This window comes from Thunnus maccoyii, chromosome 18, assembly GCF_910596095.1.
Source record: "Thunnus maccoyii chromosome 18, fThuMac1.1, whole genome shotgun sequence".
NCBI classification, from domain to species: Eukaryota; Metazoa; Chordata; class Actinopteri; order Scombriformes; family Scombridae; genus Thunnus; species Thunnus maccoyii.
In genome coordinates this window covers 14,829,984-14,847,806 of record NC_056550.1, presented here as the reverse complement: position 1 = coordinate 14,847,806, position 17,823 = coordinate 14,829,984, and the positions used below count along the sequence as shown (strand labels likewise).

The 17,823-nt window shown below is 38.9% G+C and overlaps 1 protein-coding gene across 3 annotated transcripts in view; it reads right to left on the bottom strand.

Moving 5' to 3' along the window:
• Positions 1-17,823, bottom strand: part of prkcab (protein kinase C, alpha, b) — a 101,596-nt gene that overhangs the window by 13,899 nt on the left and 69,874 nt on the right. For all 3 annotated transcript variants that reach the window (XM_042392476.1, XM_042392478.1, XM_042392477.1), the window contains 5 exons: positions 9,986-10,142; positions 9,641-9,775; positions 8,597-8,690; positions 1,435-1,575; positions 1,129-1,302 (listed from right to left, as the gene is read on the bottom strand). In XM_042392476.1, the coding sequence (XP_042248410.1) occupies positions 1,129-1,302; positions 1,435-1,575; positions 8,597-8,690; positions 9,641-9,775; positions 9,986-10,142 (701 nt within the window). The remainder of the gene's footprint in view (positions 1-1,128; positions 1,303-1,434; positions 1,576-8,596; positions 8,691-9,640; positions 9,776-9,985; positions 10,143-17,823) is intronic.

Sequence of the window (17,823 nt, the reverse complement as noted above, 5' to 3'; positions counted from 1 at the left end):
ACAGTTTAAAGAACACTGTCAACATCTCATTGGAGGAGATCTGGGAGAAAGATCTAGATCTAGAACAGAACATAGATCCTGATACATGGACATCAATCTGACAGAAAACACATCAAATATTAAACTCAGCATGAAACAAAACAATAAATTTTAAGTTTATCAACAGCACATATACTCCGAGAAAACTCAAAGTTATGAAATTGTATAACAATGAAATGTGTTGGCACTGTAATAAGGAGAAAGGCCTATTTTTTCACATGATATGGAAATACCCCAAAACTGCAAGAATTTTGGAAGAACGTTGCATTTATTCTATCAACAATTATTAAGTTTGAATGCAGTTTGAATTATATGGATAATAAAAGTTCAAGAAAAAGATTGTGTCCGTTGGATTTATGAGTGCAAAAAGAGTTATAGTCACTAACTGGAAGATTATTAATGATACAAATGAGAAATCATGGCTACAAACTATTGAAACATTACTAAGTTTAGAAAAAATGTCTAATTCCATTTATACCCCTTCTTACAAAACTTGGGAGCACTACCTGCCCTGATTAAAAGAACACAAGCACCACTACTGATCTGTTTCTATTATCCTGATAGAAGCCCTGAAGCAGGTTACTATTGTCTTAATAATAACTGAAGTAGAGATTGACACCTCAACAACGCAATCTTCAATGCAACACATACACGTGTATTAGATTTGAATGCATGTATAGGTGTATACAAATATATTAGTATATTTATATATGTAGTGTATGTGTAAACATATACATGCGTATGCACAAGTATGTATGGGCAGGTGTATGCATGTATACAGTACATGTGTTTGGGTATATATGTATGGATATGAGTATATTTGGTAGATGCATGTTGTCTATGTATAACCATGAGTCACTACTATATGAGAAGTGCGGTGTGTCTGTAACCTCAGATCGGTGTTTATTCCAGGACATGGCAGTGAACTTACCTTGTTTTTGTTTTAAATCTTTTTTTTCTGTTCTTGACCTGATATATGCAAAGTTTGTTTTTGTAAAGCAACTTTTCCCTAAGCGTGAAATTTTAAAATAATGTCATTTTTCTTTTTTTGCATGTGTTTATGGAAGTATGGCGGAAGTTTTTACGCACCACAGTCTGGAAGCAGGAGTGCAGCTGTGTGAGGAAAGGCGGTTTGTCTCTCTGGGCCAAAACTCTCTTCTCCACCATCGTACATTCAACATCATCATCCTGGATTACGACATCTTTCTTTAGGATCTTGATGGCATACAGCTCCTCTGTTGACTTCATCTCTGCCAACATTACCTACAGACACCACAGGTCAAAGGTCACAATGTATCAAAGAGATTCTGAATATTAAATGTTGATGTGACACCACATTCAGGCATTCAGGGACGTCCTTTTATAGGATGTTACTTCTGTGGTCGTGGCTCTCACCTTGCCAAAGCTGCCTTTCCCCAGCAGGGCCAGGAAGTTAAAGTCGCTGAGTCGGACCCGGTCCATGTTACCTGAAGGCAGGCTGAACCGCCGGTGGTCTGATGGCGTGATCACTTTCTTACCGTGGCCCAGCTTGGCTTTCTGTGGCGTACAACACACATGTACACACAAACAGCATTACACACAGAGTTTACTCCAGATTATAAAATGTCTACAAAGATGATGCTGTACAGTATGTGCACAGTTTTTAGATCAGCCTTTACAAATACTGTGGTTCAGTAGAGAGGATTTCTTAATAATTCAAACATGAATAAAACCTCAGATACTATATCAGGGTATTAACAAGATTCTGTTTTGTGCCTCTACTGTCTGGGTGTATTGTTACCAACATACGCATAAGTAAAGCTTCACATGAACTTCCTTCTTCTGCAGGACTTTGTGAAGAAGGGGGATTAAATCACTTGTTGCCTCATGTTTTCTCACAAATTAAACAGCTATTAGTATTTGTTTTCCAAGTTTTTTGGTAAATTGGATTTTATGTAATAAAAACTCACAAACGTAACAACTGATAATGTAAAAGCTACTAGATGATGGGTTGAAAATGCAAAACATGTCAATGAAAAAAATCCATAGATACTACAAAGTCAATTTACATCAAGAGGTGATTGTTACTTCATCAATTAAAGAATTGCCAAGAGTCTAATTTATTAAGAATTTATGCAAATTAACATGTAGTATGAACCAACTAAACCAACTTAACACCATTTTTTGTTTTTTCTTATAATTTGTACCAAATTGCACCACCCTCTCTGTAAAATGTACTTAAAATTAACTGTTAAATACCTCAAAACTACAATATTAAGTAAATAAAGTATCTTCTGGATCACACTGCTTTTCAGGCTATTTTGGTAAACTGGCCATCACATTCTGACACATTTTGATAAGTTCTCTAATTGGTTAACAGTTATTACATGATCTTTCGCTTCAAGGTGCCATAACAGACACATTAACATCCCTCACTGTCACTGAAAACTGGTCAGCTGCATATTCACCCGAGTCCTAGTCAAAGCAAATTTCTATGAGAAAACACAGTGATCTATTTTTTGCCACTGACATGCCAGTTAGTTTCTTTTTTATATTCAAATATCCACACAGATATTCAGCAGGATCTCTCTACTGGTGCATTTTGGGAAATTGCGAGGTGGGCAGTCAGTGGGGGGTTGCCAGCATTGCAAGGTTCCCTGTTGTTATAATGACTGGCCTGCCAAGTGTCTTTGAACAAAAAGGGCAATTAGGACCCTGCTAGCTCCCGTCACAGCCGTTGTCTGTTTCCGTCAGATAGTGCAGAGAAAACAGGCAACTGGTGGGGCATCAAGAGCTGTTGCCAGGCCAACCGTTTCTCTACTCTTGACTCAATGTGGCATTACACTCAACATAATAACTGTCACATATTTATTTGACTCCGGTTAAGCAGCCCTACATGTACACCTGGTTAGTTCAATCAAGAGCAGACTTATGTAAACACTGACTGTGTCATTTGTAGTAAGAGAGAAAAGGAGGCGTTCACATGGTTCTCAGTTGGGTCCATAAACCCAGAGTACTGCTGGCTTCTTTTGGTATGCTGCCAAGTTAAGTGATTAATTGCTGTTAATTAATTTCACCTGACAGCAGTTGTAATTATGTCTCAGTAGAGAATGAAAACTAGCCACAAGAATTGAGTAACACAACAAGATGGCAAAGTGACGAGAGAAAATTCTGGTGCCTTAACCTTTTAACAACACTTTTATTTTATTTTAGCATTAGTAAACAGATTTGCATGTTGTCATCTCAGTCATGGGGATACAAATATGAAATAATACATGTCAGTAATTAATAGGTTATTGTGGCTAGTGAAGGCCATGGTTAATGGCATAAACCAGTGGTCCCAAAATAAATCTGAGAGTTCCCAAGTAAAGTAAATAGGTCCTTTTCACAGATGACATTTTGACATGTCACAGTAGCAAAAGCACAGGTGTAAATGATAAAATGAATGACGGCTAATTCCATTTAGCTGCTTAGCTGCTGTTTCAGGGTCCTGCTATTGTGCATGCTGGCTCACTGTTACACTGAATAGAGCAGAGCCATCGTTAATCTTATTAGTAACACTCAGTAGGTGATTTGTTCATTTTTAACAGGGGCAGGATTATTATATAGCCTAATTCTTGATATTATAATAGCAATTATACTTTTGATTTAACAGAACTGCTATTAGGCTAAATACATATTTTGTGTAGGCCTATTCTTCTACTGGATGTGGACATAAAGCGTTTTAATAATGCTTATTTTTCAAAACACATCGTAATTTTTTAGTTTACCTCAAACTATGTAACTGTAGCAGCTGAGCGTGGTGCAGTCAGTGCAGGTTAATTTCCTCAGTCACATTACCTGATCCACTCCCAGGTTACACCAAACATTTACAGTAAAACCTATATTTGTAGTCATGTCTCCCCTAAAACATGTTATTACAGAGGTGGCTTGGTCTGGGGTGTATTTTCAGCGGCACAGACGCTACTGAATGATCATAGAAATATTATAGGAACACTACAGGCAGCAGTGTGTCTATGATTCTCTCTCTCTTCTGTGACTACATGTTGCTGCTTTGATCATGAAGGTGACATTACTCTGTAGAGTATATAGCCTACAATATAGTATAGACTTGAGTATTTATAGTTTATAGTTTAGAGAGTATAGATCCAAGACAAAACTGACAGAAGGGCAGGACAGAAAGAAAAGGTGCAATTACAAATCCATCTGCTACTTCAGCACCACAGACAGCTCCATGGATTTATCAATACACAGCACAGTTAGGCTACTGATATTTCAGAGCCATGGTCGGGGTAATAGATTCTAACTTGCACAAATCTCAATCAGATAAAGGATCAATGAGTCAGGCAGACTAGACTAACATATTGAACTAAACAACCCCTCTGCCCCTGCACTCTCTCTGCTACTAGGGGATGGAGAGGGGGGATGGCAAGTTAACAAGGGGGATGCATTTTGCTCATTTTGCTAACAAGGGGGATGGTTTTCCCCCTCATCCCCTCTCAAATTGCCTACTGGTATCACCCTGTGCTTTTCTTACTACAGTATTACAAGTCAAAATGTCTGCAGTGAAAAAGCTTCATTGAAGGGATAAGAAAGAAAATGTTTTATTTCAAAATTATGTTTACTTTTTTCCAGGCTATTCTCAATCTTTGTTTTTCTTTGTCTTTTTGTTTTTACAGCTAATAATTCATGCCCACATTACTTCATATTAAGGGATGTGTTGACATCCATTTGTGGGTAACTACTTTGTGAAAGTGAACACACACATGTCTGATATGTATTACAGAACATCAATTTACAGCTCAGTTGTACATTATATATATTCATGTCATTACATAAATGCTGTTTCTTTATCATTGTGGTGATATTTTGTTGGCATACAATGTTTTAATAATGTGTAGATCCTGTGTGATCCTTTGTTGCCTGTCTCTGAGGATGTTGTTCATCTACAAAACATCTAGTTGACATTGTGGGTGTATGTGATGTGCTATTGTGTGTAGCTTTGTATTTTGCATAATGTGTTTCTGTGTGTTTTTTGCTTTGCACTGTTTGTTGTTGTGCTGTTGTATGTTTTGATTGTGGGGGACTGCAGATGAAAATTAGCTTTGAGCTAACTCTGGTGCAGTGCATCATTTATGTTAAAAACTGTACACTGTCCCGATAAATAAATACAACAGCTCTACATCTATCCTTACCTTGGAGAGACACCTCGTGGCAATTTTCAAAATGCATTTACATATTTTTTTACATTTCTAACATTGGACCAACTGCTTTTATAAAACTGAGACAACTTCACATCATACAAACAGTTCACAATACCACATCTACCTGTTTCAAAAGAAACAGAGGTTGGAGTGTTTTTTTGTCTAGAGTGGCCACACAAAGTTGTATTGGAACACACACAGCACAGCCACACACCAGCCTTATAATAAATATAACACTGCCACTGTGTGGAGAGATTTGGCATGCACACCAAGCACACTCAAGACCTTGCGTGTTCATTCACTCATACAGTTATTGTGCATTATTAGTGAGTGTCCATCCATGCTTCATGCCCTAACAGCCTTCTATAGTCCACACCAATGGCAGACTAGTAGAGGGCGGGCTGTGGACCACACTGTCAGTCAATGAGGAGCAGGTGTGAAGCTCTCTTGGCCAATGACAGCACACCGATAGAGGTCCACTCATAGGGATTCACAAATTTACTAACAATAATGCTGTCTAATGTTTGTGTACAAGATAGGGAGTACATATGTTAAAGCTGATATATGCAGCACTTTTATTACATTTTATATTCATAATAAGACTGAAACCTTGACTGTAAAGAGAGGAAACCATGATTGTTAGTTGCCTTTATGTTTTTAATTTGAATGATTCTTCTAATGATTTTGAGGCTTCAGTTTAAAAGAGGATGTTGCAGTTGTGTCTGCTTGTTCTTAAAGAACACCAACTGCTTTCCTGTTTGTGCCTTAAAGCAATCTAACAGATTCAAATGCTGCAAATGTCAGAATTTACTTTACTACTTTTACTGACCTTTGCAGCATATGCTGCAGGTGCTGCATAGTGTATAATTTGTTGTGTTCCTTGATGATAAAAGCATATGTAGTCCCTGTACTTGTGTGTGTGATTAAGATGTGATTAAAAAAGAATGAGACAGAGTGAAACGGTTAACATATACATTTGTGAGAGGAGTTAGAGAAAGAAAAGTACATTCATGTAGTGTGTGTATAACAGTCAGTAAATTGGGCTGGTTCAGCCATATGATGTTGAGAGCCTTTGTTAGTAAATCAGATTAATTTGTGGAAGCCCAGCAGAGATCCACAAACAATCCTGGTAAGTAAATAAAGTAAGTGCAAGTGCAAGCTGGGAGCGAGAGAAACAGAGACGGAGCAGGCAGAAGAACTACCTTGAGATAGTGGATATTTAACTGGCAGGCCTAGAGGAGAGAAGAAACTCACTTATTAGTGTGGTAAAAGGTTAGTTGATTTATGCATGTGTGTCTTGCTGGAAGAAAAAGTGACAAAATACACATGTGGACAGAGACTTGACAAATCATTAACTTGATCTGTATTAATCATCTACATACAAACAATCAAAGGCATGACTGGGAAACATGAATAAATCCTGTTCTGTCACATCTGGCTGCATCTCTGCATCTCGCTCTAGTTTCCACGGCAACTGCACAGTTGTGTGAAGACGCTAGCCTCGGAGGAAAGTCAAGGTCAGCGTTGTATGGAGAGAAGCTGGAAATTAAAAACAATAAGACTTGGTGTTTTGAGGGCTGCTGTACACTCAGTATTAAAACACCTGCATGCACATAGGACTTTAATAAACCTCTTCCATCTCCTTTTCTTTACTTGATTTCATACTTGTATGCACTTGTTTACATTGCACTGCTCAATATAACAGCCACCTTCTGCCTGCGTTTTAATAATGTGGAAGTTTTATTTAAAGTGTAGATGTTGTAATGTGTCACAGGGACACATTAGGTCCCTATCTGTGATCTGTAGTAAACCAGCCAACCACTAGAGAGCGAGAGTTAGTCACAATTAATGTTTCCTTAGACTTGATTAAAAAGGACCATACCAGTGTTTTTGTATGCTTATGTCATTTACTACAAATCCAGCCAACCATTTTCAATGAAAAAAAAGGTCTGTTTTTGTTTTCATTCATTTTCTCACACACAAATCAGCTTGAAGTGGCTCAGAATTTTCTGGGGAGGAAATTTATCACAATAAACATCATGTTTGCCTTTATTCTAGTCAAAGTTACATTATTTTTTGCACATTTTTCAAATCAATATGCACTTACAACTATGTTCCCTATCATTTTCCCTGTGATATTCAATTCCTTGTGATTTCCTCTGCACTTTGACATGAAATGAATGAGCGGCTGACAGGAAGGCAGAAAAGTAATACATCTCAGACATTACAGCCTGTTTCAGAAATCAGATATAAGGTATAAATCATTTTTAGTAAGGTGAAAAAACCCGGCAAAAACACCGGTATTCTCCGAGAGGCATGAATGGGGGAGAGAACTAGAATAATACTGAGGGACAAATAACACAAACTGTTCCGATAACGTATTAGAAAGCTGGATATTGGAACTTCTAAAACAGTAGATAATGGTTCTTGGTGTTTGTATGGTTTCATAGAAATCTACTTTCAATTAGATAACAAAAACATCTATAGTCATATTGTAACCTTTGGTCTACCTACGGGTAAACTCTCACTGCCATAGTAGCAACTGCAGAAACAAACACTGGAAACAAGTCCAATGAGGTCAAAGAAGAGCCTAAAGTTGTTCTTTTGAGAGCAACAAAACCCCTCACGGGCTTCATTTAGACATGATTTCTCCTTCTGTATGACTTCTCAGATGTGTTTGCTACAGTAAGTCAATCCCCACTGTAAACAAAACCAGAAATACAGCAACTCTGGATGAATGAAAAAGACAATTTTAATTGATTATTTAAGCAATAACCTTCAATACTCACCTTCATTAAGACTTCCAAATAACTGCTTTTACTAGGTTAGGATTGGATAGGATTAGGACTTTCTTTTATTTTTTAAATTTTTTGCCATTGCATAATTATTCAATGTTCATACTATAGCTGTTTCGATTGACAGAGGTGAGTATTAGAGGTTTTTATCTGCAGCTGTACTCCTGACGTAGGACTCTTGGACACTTGCTTCCTTTGTTGTTTGTTGTCTCTGTATTATTTGTGCTGTCCATGTTATGCTTTTTGCTCACTTGCACACGTGTGTACTGCAAGTGAAATTTTCCTCTAACAGCATGAGCATTCTCTCTACTGCCAGGAGAAAGTGATCTCCTCTCCCTCTCTGGCACACAGGGTGAAAAGCACAAGTGGAAACAGGGCGCGGTTACCATGGTGACAAGAGGAGAGGCACATATTTTTGTTAAAAGTGACTCTGTGAATGTGTGTGTGTGTGTGTGTGTGTGTGTGTGTGTGTGTGTGTGTTTATGCACAACAGACATGTTGTGACAAACAAAACTGACTTATGCTTTCACTGAATGTTACAAACTGATAACCTTTCTCAACCTGCCTCCCCGTCCTCACCTCAAACTTTTGTCGGAGCTCCAGGTCGACATCGTCCTCCTCGGGGATGGGCACGTTGTAGTATTCCCCCTCCTCCTGGTTCAGCAACTTATACCTGAGAGAGAAAAACAAAAGAAAATCTGTTTTGTGATTTACTTTCTGTAACATTTTCATTTATCAAGCTCTTTACCAATTTACTATTAATCCATCATCCATGTATCTGCCCCTCTGTCCACCCACACAGCTGTAAATCTCTGCATCCATCACCACTTCAGTCATAGTAGTGTTTGCAGGTCTGCTCTCTGTCAGCAGTGCCAATTTGACTCTACTTCCTCTCTAATGTACACATCCTCTCGCCTCTTGTCTAATGACCTTGAATGTACAGTACAATACGCAGGCACACACACACACATATGCAGACACACTGTTTCCGAGAAGCTGGTCCAAACGTCTTTACACACAGGTATTTCCAGAAGCGTCTCATTGTACTCACAGTGGCAGTCGATCAGACTCGGTTTAGGCTAGGCGGCGGCAGGTATGCTAACATGGCTGTGGAAAAGTGACTTTGACCTATCTATGAATGTATGTTTATCAGTGTGACACAAAGCAGGAAGACAAGGACATAGAGAGGGAAATGGCGCCAACCAAAGCTGTTTGTCACAGTGGACGGAGACGGCTTAAGCCAGCAGTCTTTATGTCTGTTTTACACACACTGGGCTGCTGTTTTGCAGTGACGGTAATAGAAGCAATGATGGTGGCCAGAATAGTTTCAAGTTAACAAACTGATGCACTACTGTATATGAGAGATTATATAGTTAAAAAAACTGAAGCAGTGCAACTATTTAACATATTTATTTCATGCCATTCACTATAAAATAAATTTGTTTTGCCAGTGTTTTTTTTTTTTAAATACTTGTGATTACTGCTGCATTTATGATAGTGACTCTACTATACACAATGCATCAAAGACCTTTGATGTAATGTTAGGATACTGTTTAAATGTCCACTGTCTTAATTGTTGCAGTGAATAGAATTGCAGGTAAATGGGACTCAGAGATGACTGACCAGCCACAGGTGGGAGCTTTGATCAGCTCGGACACTCCGAACGACATGGAGCCCATGAAGTCGTTCCGGGTGGTTCGGTCCCAGTCCCACACCTCAATGGAGAGACGGCGGTCCTTGTCGGCGGCTTTCAGCTTACTGAGTGCACACACATAACACACACAGAGGAGAAGTAACGGTATCTGACGACACAGACTGCAAGAATCAAATGCTGTCCAAAGATCTGTTTTGTTCTATTTGATTGTTGAGAACTTTGGACAGTTGAAAATCACTAAGAAAAAAGCCAGAAATGATCATTCTTCTATTAATTAAACATATACAACATTACACACGGACTTGGGGACTCACAAGGTGAAGGACTCGTTCCAGCAGGGGTTGAGAGATGAACGGATGGTCCTGGTCTTCTGTTTAGTCTCATTCTTTGGGTCTGGGATAAGCTTAAGTTTGACATACGGGTCTGATAAACCATTCGGATCCATGGGGATCAGGTTTCTGGCTTCACCCACTAGAAGACGGAAAGGAGACAGGGAGACATTGTAAACATATGTGTGTGTTTGGGCCCTGAGCTAAATTTAGAGACTTCATGACTCCACACTGACTCAGGCATTAAAAAAGCAGAGATGGAGTGTAGATGGAGCGATGAATAGATGGATGGAAGAGGGGATGATTGTTTTGTTGTTGTTGAGTCACAGAAAGCAACCTCAAGGCCGGACAACAAACAGAAATGAACTGAACTGCAGTCTCTAACAAAGTTAAATTTGTATTATATATGTGGACTCCTATGAAGTGGATTACAGGTCTCAAGTTCATTTTGAGTCTTGGCAACAAACTGGCATGAAATGAAACCAAAGCATGCCTAAGAAAAATAGTACTAACTACAAGATATGCTTCAAATGGTCAGCAGTACAACCGGGTATCAAACCTCAGATTCTTTCTGATACTGTAATCAGATATTTATTGATTTTGGAAATTATATTAAATTATAACTTCTCCTATGAAGACATATTTTACATTCTTACAACTGTGTTTTACTAGATTGTCATTCATTATCTGTTTATACACCAGCATCCATTTATGGTTGAACACAAGAGGAGTTATAGCTGTTGAAAAGTACAATAATAAACATTTGTTACAATTATTATTTATTAAACAAATATGTGATAACAATTACATTATAATGTGTTACAACCCATTTATTAACAATTGTATACTGCTTATAAACAGAGGGAACTTAAAGTAAAGTGTTGCACATTTAACATTTGAGAAGTTTTGAATCTTTTTTGTTTAATTATAAAAATGGTTTAGAAAAACATTTTCTAAAAGTAAGGCATCAAAAAAGTATTGTTTTGGTATCGGTATCAGTGACAGTATAGAAAAATGTGAAACAACACCCATTAAGCAGTAGGCCTTATTTAAATATATGCAATTTATGATGTTTTTGTAAAACATACAAAACTGTTGCATAATTCTTTATGTAAGACGTTGACAGAAGGGAACACAGACTGTACGATAACCGAAATCAGTACAGACGGACGGTTGGCTAATGGCTCATCAAATCAGGCACCACATACGCTGATGACAGGTGCTGCGAAGCAAAGCATACTGTCAAAATTCACTTGAAGTTGACAGTGTGAAACAGCACCAACAGGATAACAACACCGATGGGTGTTAGGGCATGTGCACATGTAAAATCATGGAAAACAAGAAAAAGAGAGAAATAGGGCTTAATCAATTAGCCAAAAATAACCCCCAGTAATGTAAAACAAGTAAATAAGACAGGTGATGATAAAATGACACCTTCCTCAGTGGAGGGAGTGAATAAAACTGCCATAGTGTATTCTCTTACTGTCAGTTGTGCACATGATTAGGGCAATAGGTGAGCAGATAAAATAAGGGAGGTGTGACGTTTCCCTGTGTGATAACTGACAAATGGAGGGGGGAAAAAAAAGAGTGAGCTGTTACATAGCAACAGGAGTAGGGGGGACGGGGTGGCGTTAGCAAGCCACCTTCACCATGGCGACAACATCTACAGTAAATGGCCAATGGGCCGACTCCAACACTGCCCCACTTAGCGACATCCTCTGAACACACAAACAAATGTCAGGACAGTCTCAATCCATCGATTAATGAAGAAAGACAATAAAGAAATGAATAGTGTTTGTCACCGTAAGCAAGAAAGACAGAATATCATGAGATAGATTGCAAGACAATAGCCCTGTTTGACAGTAGATGACAGTAGAGTGTGTGACATAAAACAGAACAATAACAGACCGCAACAGACGGAGAGAGTAGAAACAGGATCACACTGATCCTCTAAAACTGTTTTTATCAGCTCCAACCTCCCCACTCTGCATATTTCAATGTAATCAGCCACAGCGCAGGAGGAAAAGCTGTAAAACTGAATGTTTCAGAGTCAGTGTGAACTTTCACACAAGGACACCCTCATCGCTGAGATTCTTCATTAAAACAGCGGTAATGTATTTTCACTGTGAGGCATAAATATTCCAGGGTTGAATACAAAGCAAGTCAAGTCCTGAAGAGTCACTGCAGCTCATTTAGCTCCGTCTATGCAGGGTTTGATCAGATTTACTTTGACATTTACTTGCTCTTTGTCACTGGTGTGACGATAAGATTTGTGCTTTTAAAAGGATTATGAATTATGAAAAAATCTTGAATCAGAAACTTTGCCAAAGCCATATTAAGGCTTTGTGTTCACTGCAATGGTTTATCTATTTTTAGGTCTGTGGGAGTTACTTTAACAGCTACAGTACAAACAATAACAAATATCTTCTTCTCAGGGGAAGAAGTAAGCTCTAAATCTTTATCTTTCTTCACTGTGTGCAGAGAGAAGAGATGGAAAACAATATTAATACAAGATGTTGCTTAAAAGTGAAAAAAGTGCTTGTGTGATGAAATTATGACACAAAAGACTAATAATAATAATAATCCTTTAAAAAATTAGTAAGGAGGAATGAAATAATATCACATGATTTATTACAGATAGAGAATGAATTAAGAAATCTGAAGGACAACAAGGTGAATCTTTGAATATCGGAGGAATGTTAGAATTGTTGTTATCAGATTTTTTTAATGCTCTTTCAGTTTCATGCAGTAGAGGGCAGCGTAGGTCTCTCATTCAGAGTTGTGTATATGACAGAAGCCAGAGTCAGAAGCTTCTACCTTGTTCATGAATGTGTTGGTTCAACCTCATCCAATACAGTTCACTCCTTATCCAATACGAATTCTTAGCTACAGTAATCCCACCTCCCTGTCTTTTACACACACACACACACACACATACAGAAACACACACATAATGAACTATGAGAAGCAGAAAGGAAAATCTCAGCATCCCACGTTCTCATCTAAATCCTCCCCTCTGCTGGCTGCGGCAGCGTTACAGGCATCAGTCACTTCCATGGCAACGCTGGCGCCAAACGACACCAAAGCACCTTCAACAAGCCTGTAAACACGCTAATTAGGCAAAAACACACGCAGACAAACACGTGTAGAAACAGACGAGGATAGACTCTACATGTACTGTACGCCAGAGAAGTGTGCAAGTTACACATGCGCACATGTATTCGTGCACATGTGTAGTCTCTCTCTCTCTCACACACACACACACACACAATGAAACATCATCATCAGCAGTGATCAAGGACCATCTCTGCTGTCTGTTGTTGCTTAGATACAACAAGAGCTGCTTGCCTTCTGTATCCTCCCCTCTCCTCGCTGCTTATGAGGTAGTTACCAATAAGATTAGAGTGTGTGTGTCTGTGTGTGTGTGTGTGTGTGTGTGTGTGTGTGTACGCGCCTTCCTGCTTGTGCATGTTTTGTCTTCATCACTTGTTTAGGGGAAAACAAGACATTATACTGACAGAAAAAGCAGTCACATATTACGCATCTGTTAACTCTTGATAAAAAAACTTCTTAAATTTGACTTCTACGCAGATTTTTCACACATGCATCATCATCACGGAAGCAAAACTATCACCGTGCAACTCATCATCATCTGCAACTCTCGCGCACTGGCTGACTCTGAAATGTCCTGATTTTACAAAAAGTACCAACAAAACACAAGAAGAAAGTGCTATGGCAATTAGCTGACACTTTTAGAGCCCAGGTCCTCTAGAATGACAGTGAATGACAAAGTTCAACGTCTTCCTTTTTCAAAATGGTTGTTTATTGTCTAATATCTCTGACATGTTCTCTAAAGTGCAAAGTATAATTACCTGCACTTATTTCCACTAGAAAAATTAAGGCAATTTATGTTTTAAACAGTTTCTCTCCAGCAGCAAGTCTGAACTAAAACCTGCAGATATTCATTGTTGACTGTTAACCACTTCCTATGATATCTTTGGAATATGGGATATTCTTTGGAAGCATAAACAGACAACGCAGATGAAACACACACACACACACACAAGATGCTGACATTATCTTTTGTATCTGAATCGTATATCTGTTTCATAAAAATATCCATCCATCCTCTTTACCACTTATCCTCTAGAGGTTCGCAGGGGAGCTGGAGCCAATCTCAGCTGACAATGGGTGAGAAGCAGGGTACACCTGGACAATTCGCCAGTCAATCATAAGGCTAACATATAGTATAGAGACAGAAACACATTCACACTCACATTCACACCTACAGGCAATTTAGAGTCTCCAATTAACCTAACCTGCATGTTTTTGGTCTGTGGGAGGAAGATGGAGTACCCGGAGAGAACCCACGCAGACATGGGGAGAACATGCAAACTCCACACATGAAAATATGCCAAAGCTAAAAATTACATATCATTCAGATCCCAGGGAGGGTGCATGCGGGGCCGCGGCAGACCGACAGTGTAATCTCCCCTGAAAAGGCTTTGAAATTCAAATCTGTTGTTGCATAACAATGCCATGTACAACCAATGAATGCCTGATAATCTGTGGGGAAAGCTGCAAGGCCAAACAGGAGCTGGATGGATCTCTGCCGTGTGGCGTCAGGGATCTGAACTCAGATGTCACACACTCAGTGGAAGGAGAGGGAGGAGAAGCACATTTAACTTAAAGGCTTCTACTTCTTGTTGTGGACGTTACAAGGAAGTGGGAAACTCAACAAAGGCTGGGTTTTAGCTGAGACATGAGTGGTGCTTTGGCATTTTTTTTTAAAAATTCCACCCACACACCCCTAAAATAAAAAATTCATTGAGACTTACAGGAGAATTATATCAGTTAAGTCAACAGCCAAAAGCAAAACAATATACAGCAAACAAAATCAAACTCTACAGCTGAGATACTGAGTTAATAAATACTTTCAAACTTATATCGTCAATCATTCAGTCTATACCACATTTTAGTGCGTTAGAATTGTTTATGTGCTGCTTATTAATGCTACATGGGGTGTTAAAATATAGTGTTACTGATGTGATGAAAATATATATCAGATAAGAGACACACATACAGATGATACATAAATGTCATCCTCATATTTGTTAAAAGTCTCTCAGAATATCAGATAATAAAGCTTTATCTATATATTATTTTAGGCCCGATGGTGCTATGAGTTGTGTCAGTGGAGGAAAAAAATGTATTCCTCTTCCTCAACTGTGCTTTAAACCTGAGGCGAGCATGTCAGCAATAGGAAATCTCACCCTGAGTAAACCGCTGTGTGCTCACTTTGGCCTCATCCTCAGATGCCCTATATGTGTGTGTGTGTGTGTGTGTGTGTGTGTATGTGATTAGGCAGGTCATGGGGGGACTTTGCATGTTTGCCTTTTCTTAAAACCCCAGAATAAACGTCTGCTCATGCCCGCAGGTTATTTATGTCACTTTTGCTAGAAGAGACGACGATCAGGGAAAGGAGTGAGAGAAGGGTAAAGGGGGTAATCATTGGGGAGAAAAAAAAGAAAGAAAGGATGAAGTAGAGGTAGAGAAAGAGCAAAAGAGACAGAGGATGTAGAGGGAATTTGGGAGGTGAAGAAGAGACATTAGAGCCAGAAGGGAGAGGACACTCAGCTGAGCAACGGTCTCAGCTGGTTGAAAAAGAGAGGATGAGAGAAAAAGGACAGATGCTGATGTCTTATTGAGGAAGAAAGGGGAGGGAGAAAACAGGACATGAGTGAATGTACGGGAGCTCAGCAGGTGTGGGGGGAAAATAGATGAAGAGACGGGGGAAGACATGCTGCGGTCTCGAAGGAACAGGTAGAAGAAGATAACAGGAAATGTCAATATCGGATGAAGGGATGGAGAGGAGAGAGAGAGAGAGAGAGAGGGAAAAGGGTGGGAGAAGAGGAGAGGATGGTGGTTACAGAGGGAGCCTGGGAGTTGTGTCTGTTTTCTTGGCTGGAAAGATTTAATCAAGTTCACATTGGTGCGGTGAACCACAAAGGCCCGCCACTTGGCTGAGGGAGCCAGAGGGGAGATAGAGAACAAGCTCGGGCTTCACTGTTCAGACCACTGCCATTAAAGAGAGGAAAAAAAAAAATCAAAAACGCAAACAAAACACTGCAGAACATACACTTCATCTGCTGTCTCTCCCTCCTGTATTGTTCTCAGTATTGATCTTTATCTTCTTTTCTCTTTCTTTCTCAGTCAGCAGCAACAAGCCCCTGCTTTATCTCAGCTGGTCCATCACTTTCATTTTTTTTTTTTCTGTCCTTTTCACTTCATCTGGATCCTTGGAATTTAATGAACTGTCCTTCTTTACATTTCAAATATTTATTTTTTACATTAATAATGAAGTGATAGAAATAAATAATTTATAGGATAGCCAACTTTCTGTCCTTTATGAAGCTGCACGGTTTTATATTAACAATGGCTCAAAAATATGTGTGTAATGTGAAAGACGCTGCTTGTATTGACAAACCCACAAATAATTATCCTCCTACTCTGCAGTTCTTACCCTCAGCTCCACATAGTGTTTTAGCATCTTTCAGCTAATTCTTTTGGCTTCACGGCCCGCAGCTTTACTGTTTTCATTCACTGTCACTGCTCTGATCTAATTGTTTTCGGTCTGAACACGTAGCTGTTTTAGCAAAATAGCTCTGAAGAAACACTAAAAACCTACTTTACGTTTATGCGCCCAGCACCAATCAACAGACAGACAAAGTTAGCGACTAGCTGGTGAACATAGTGGAGCATTTAGCAGCTAAAGAGCTAGATATTTCCCTCAGCAGTTGGTGGAGACCAAAGCAGTTAATTTGTCAGGTGCAACTCCAAATTAATGCTAATGTTGATTCTTGTGTGCCAGACGTGTAAATAAGCATTTTGTTTGTTAGCATGTTAGCCATATCAACTTAAAAGTTGATAATATATCAAAGTAGTGTTGTCAAAAAAAAAAAAAATCACTGAACACTTCTTTAAAATTAATTATTGTGTAAGTAAGCAATACATGAAGATTAGTGCTGAACAATAAGTTGATTAGTCTATTAACAGATTATAATTAAGAATTTTGAAAACTGATTAATTGTTCATGGCGTTTATCAAGCAGAAAAGGCAAAGTAATTTGCTTTTTTTCTCTCTTTTGCAAAAATAATTGTTGATTGAATATCTTGGAGTTTTGATCTGTTTGTCAGACAAAACAGGCAATTTGATGACGTCAAAAGGAAAATTGTTGTGAGTGTTTTTCACAGTTTTTTGACATTTTCATTTAAATGATAAATCGCATGAAAAAGAATCAACAGGTTATTTTATAATAAAAATAATCACTGGTCACAGCTCCAATTATGACAGATAGAACCACCATATAATGAAGGAAAGAGACACAGAAGTCTTAAGTTTGTATTTTAATCAGTCACCACATATGCCAAGAGCAGGTGCTGCAGAGCACACAGTCGAATGTTCCTTGAAGTTGACACAGTGTGAAGCGGCACCAACGCTTTCGTAAACACTGGAACACGGGTGGGTGTTTTGGTGTGTGTACGCAGAAAATCAAGGACAACACAAGGGGGGAGAGAGAGAAAGAGGGAGAGAACGCACATCAATTTAACATGGTAACAGCCGTCTCGCCCACTCTCTCCATGAATGTGATCCAGTTGAGTTTCACCGGTGTCCATTTAGCCTAATCTGAAAAGACTGAGGTAACCATGTCAACAAGACCACCGCTGTCACCACTGTTAACACTCTGCCTCATTTTGCTCATTCTTGCTGAGGGTGGTCATCACATCACACGCGCAGCCAAACTCACAGACAGAAACAAGCAA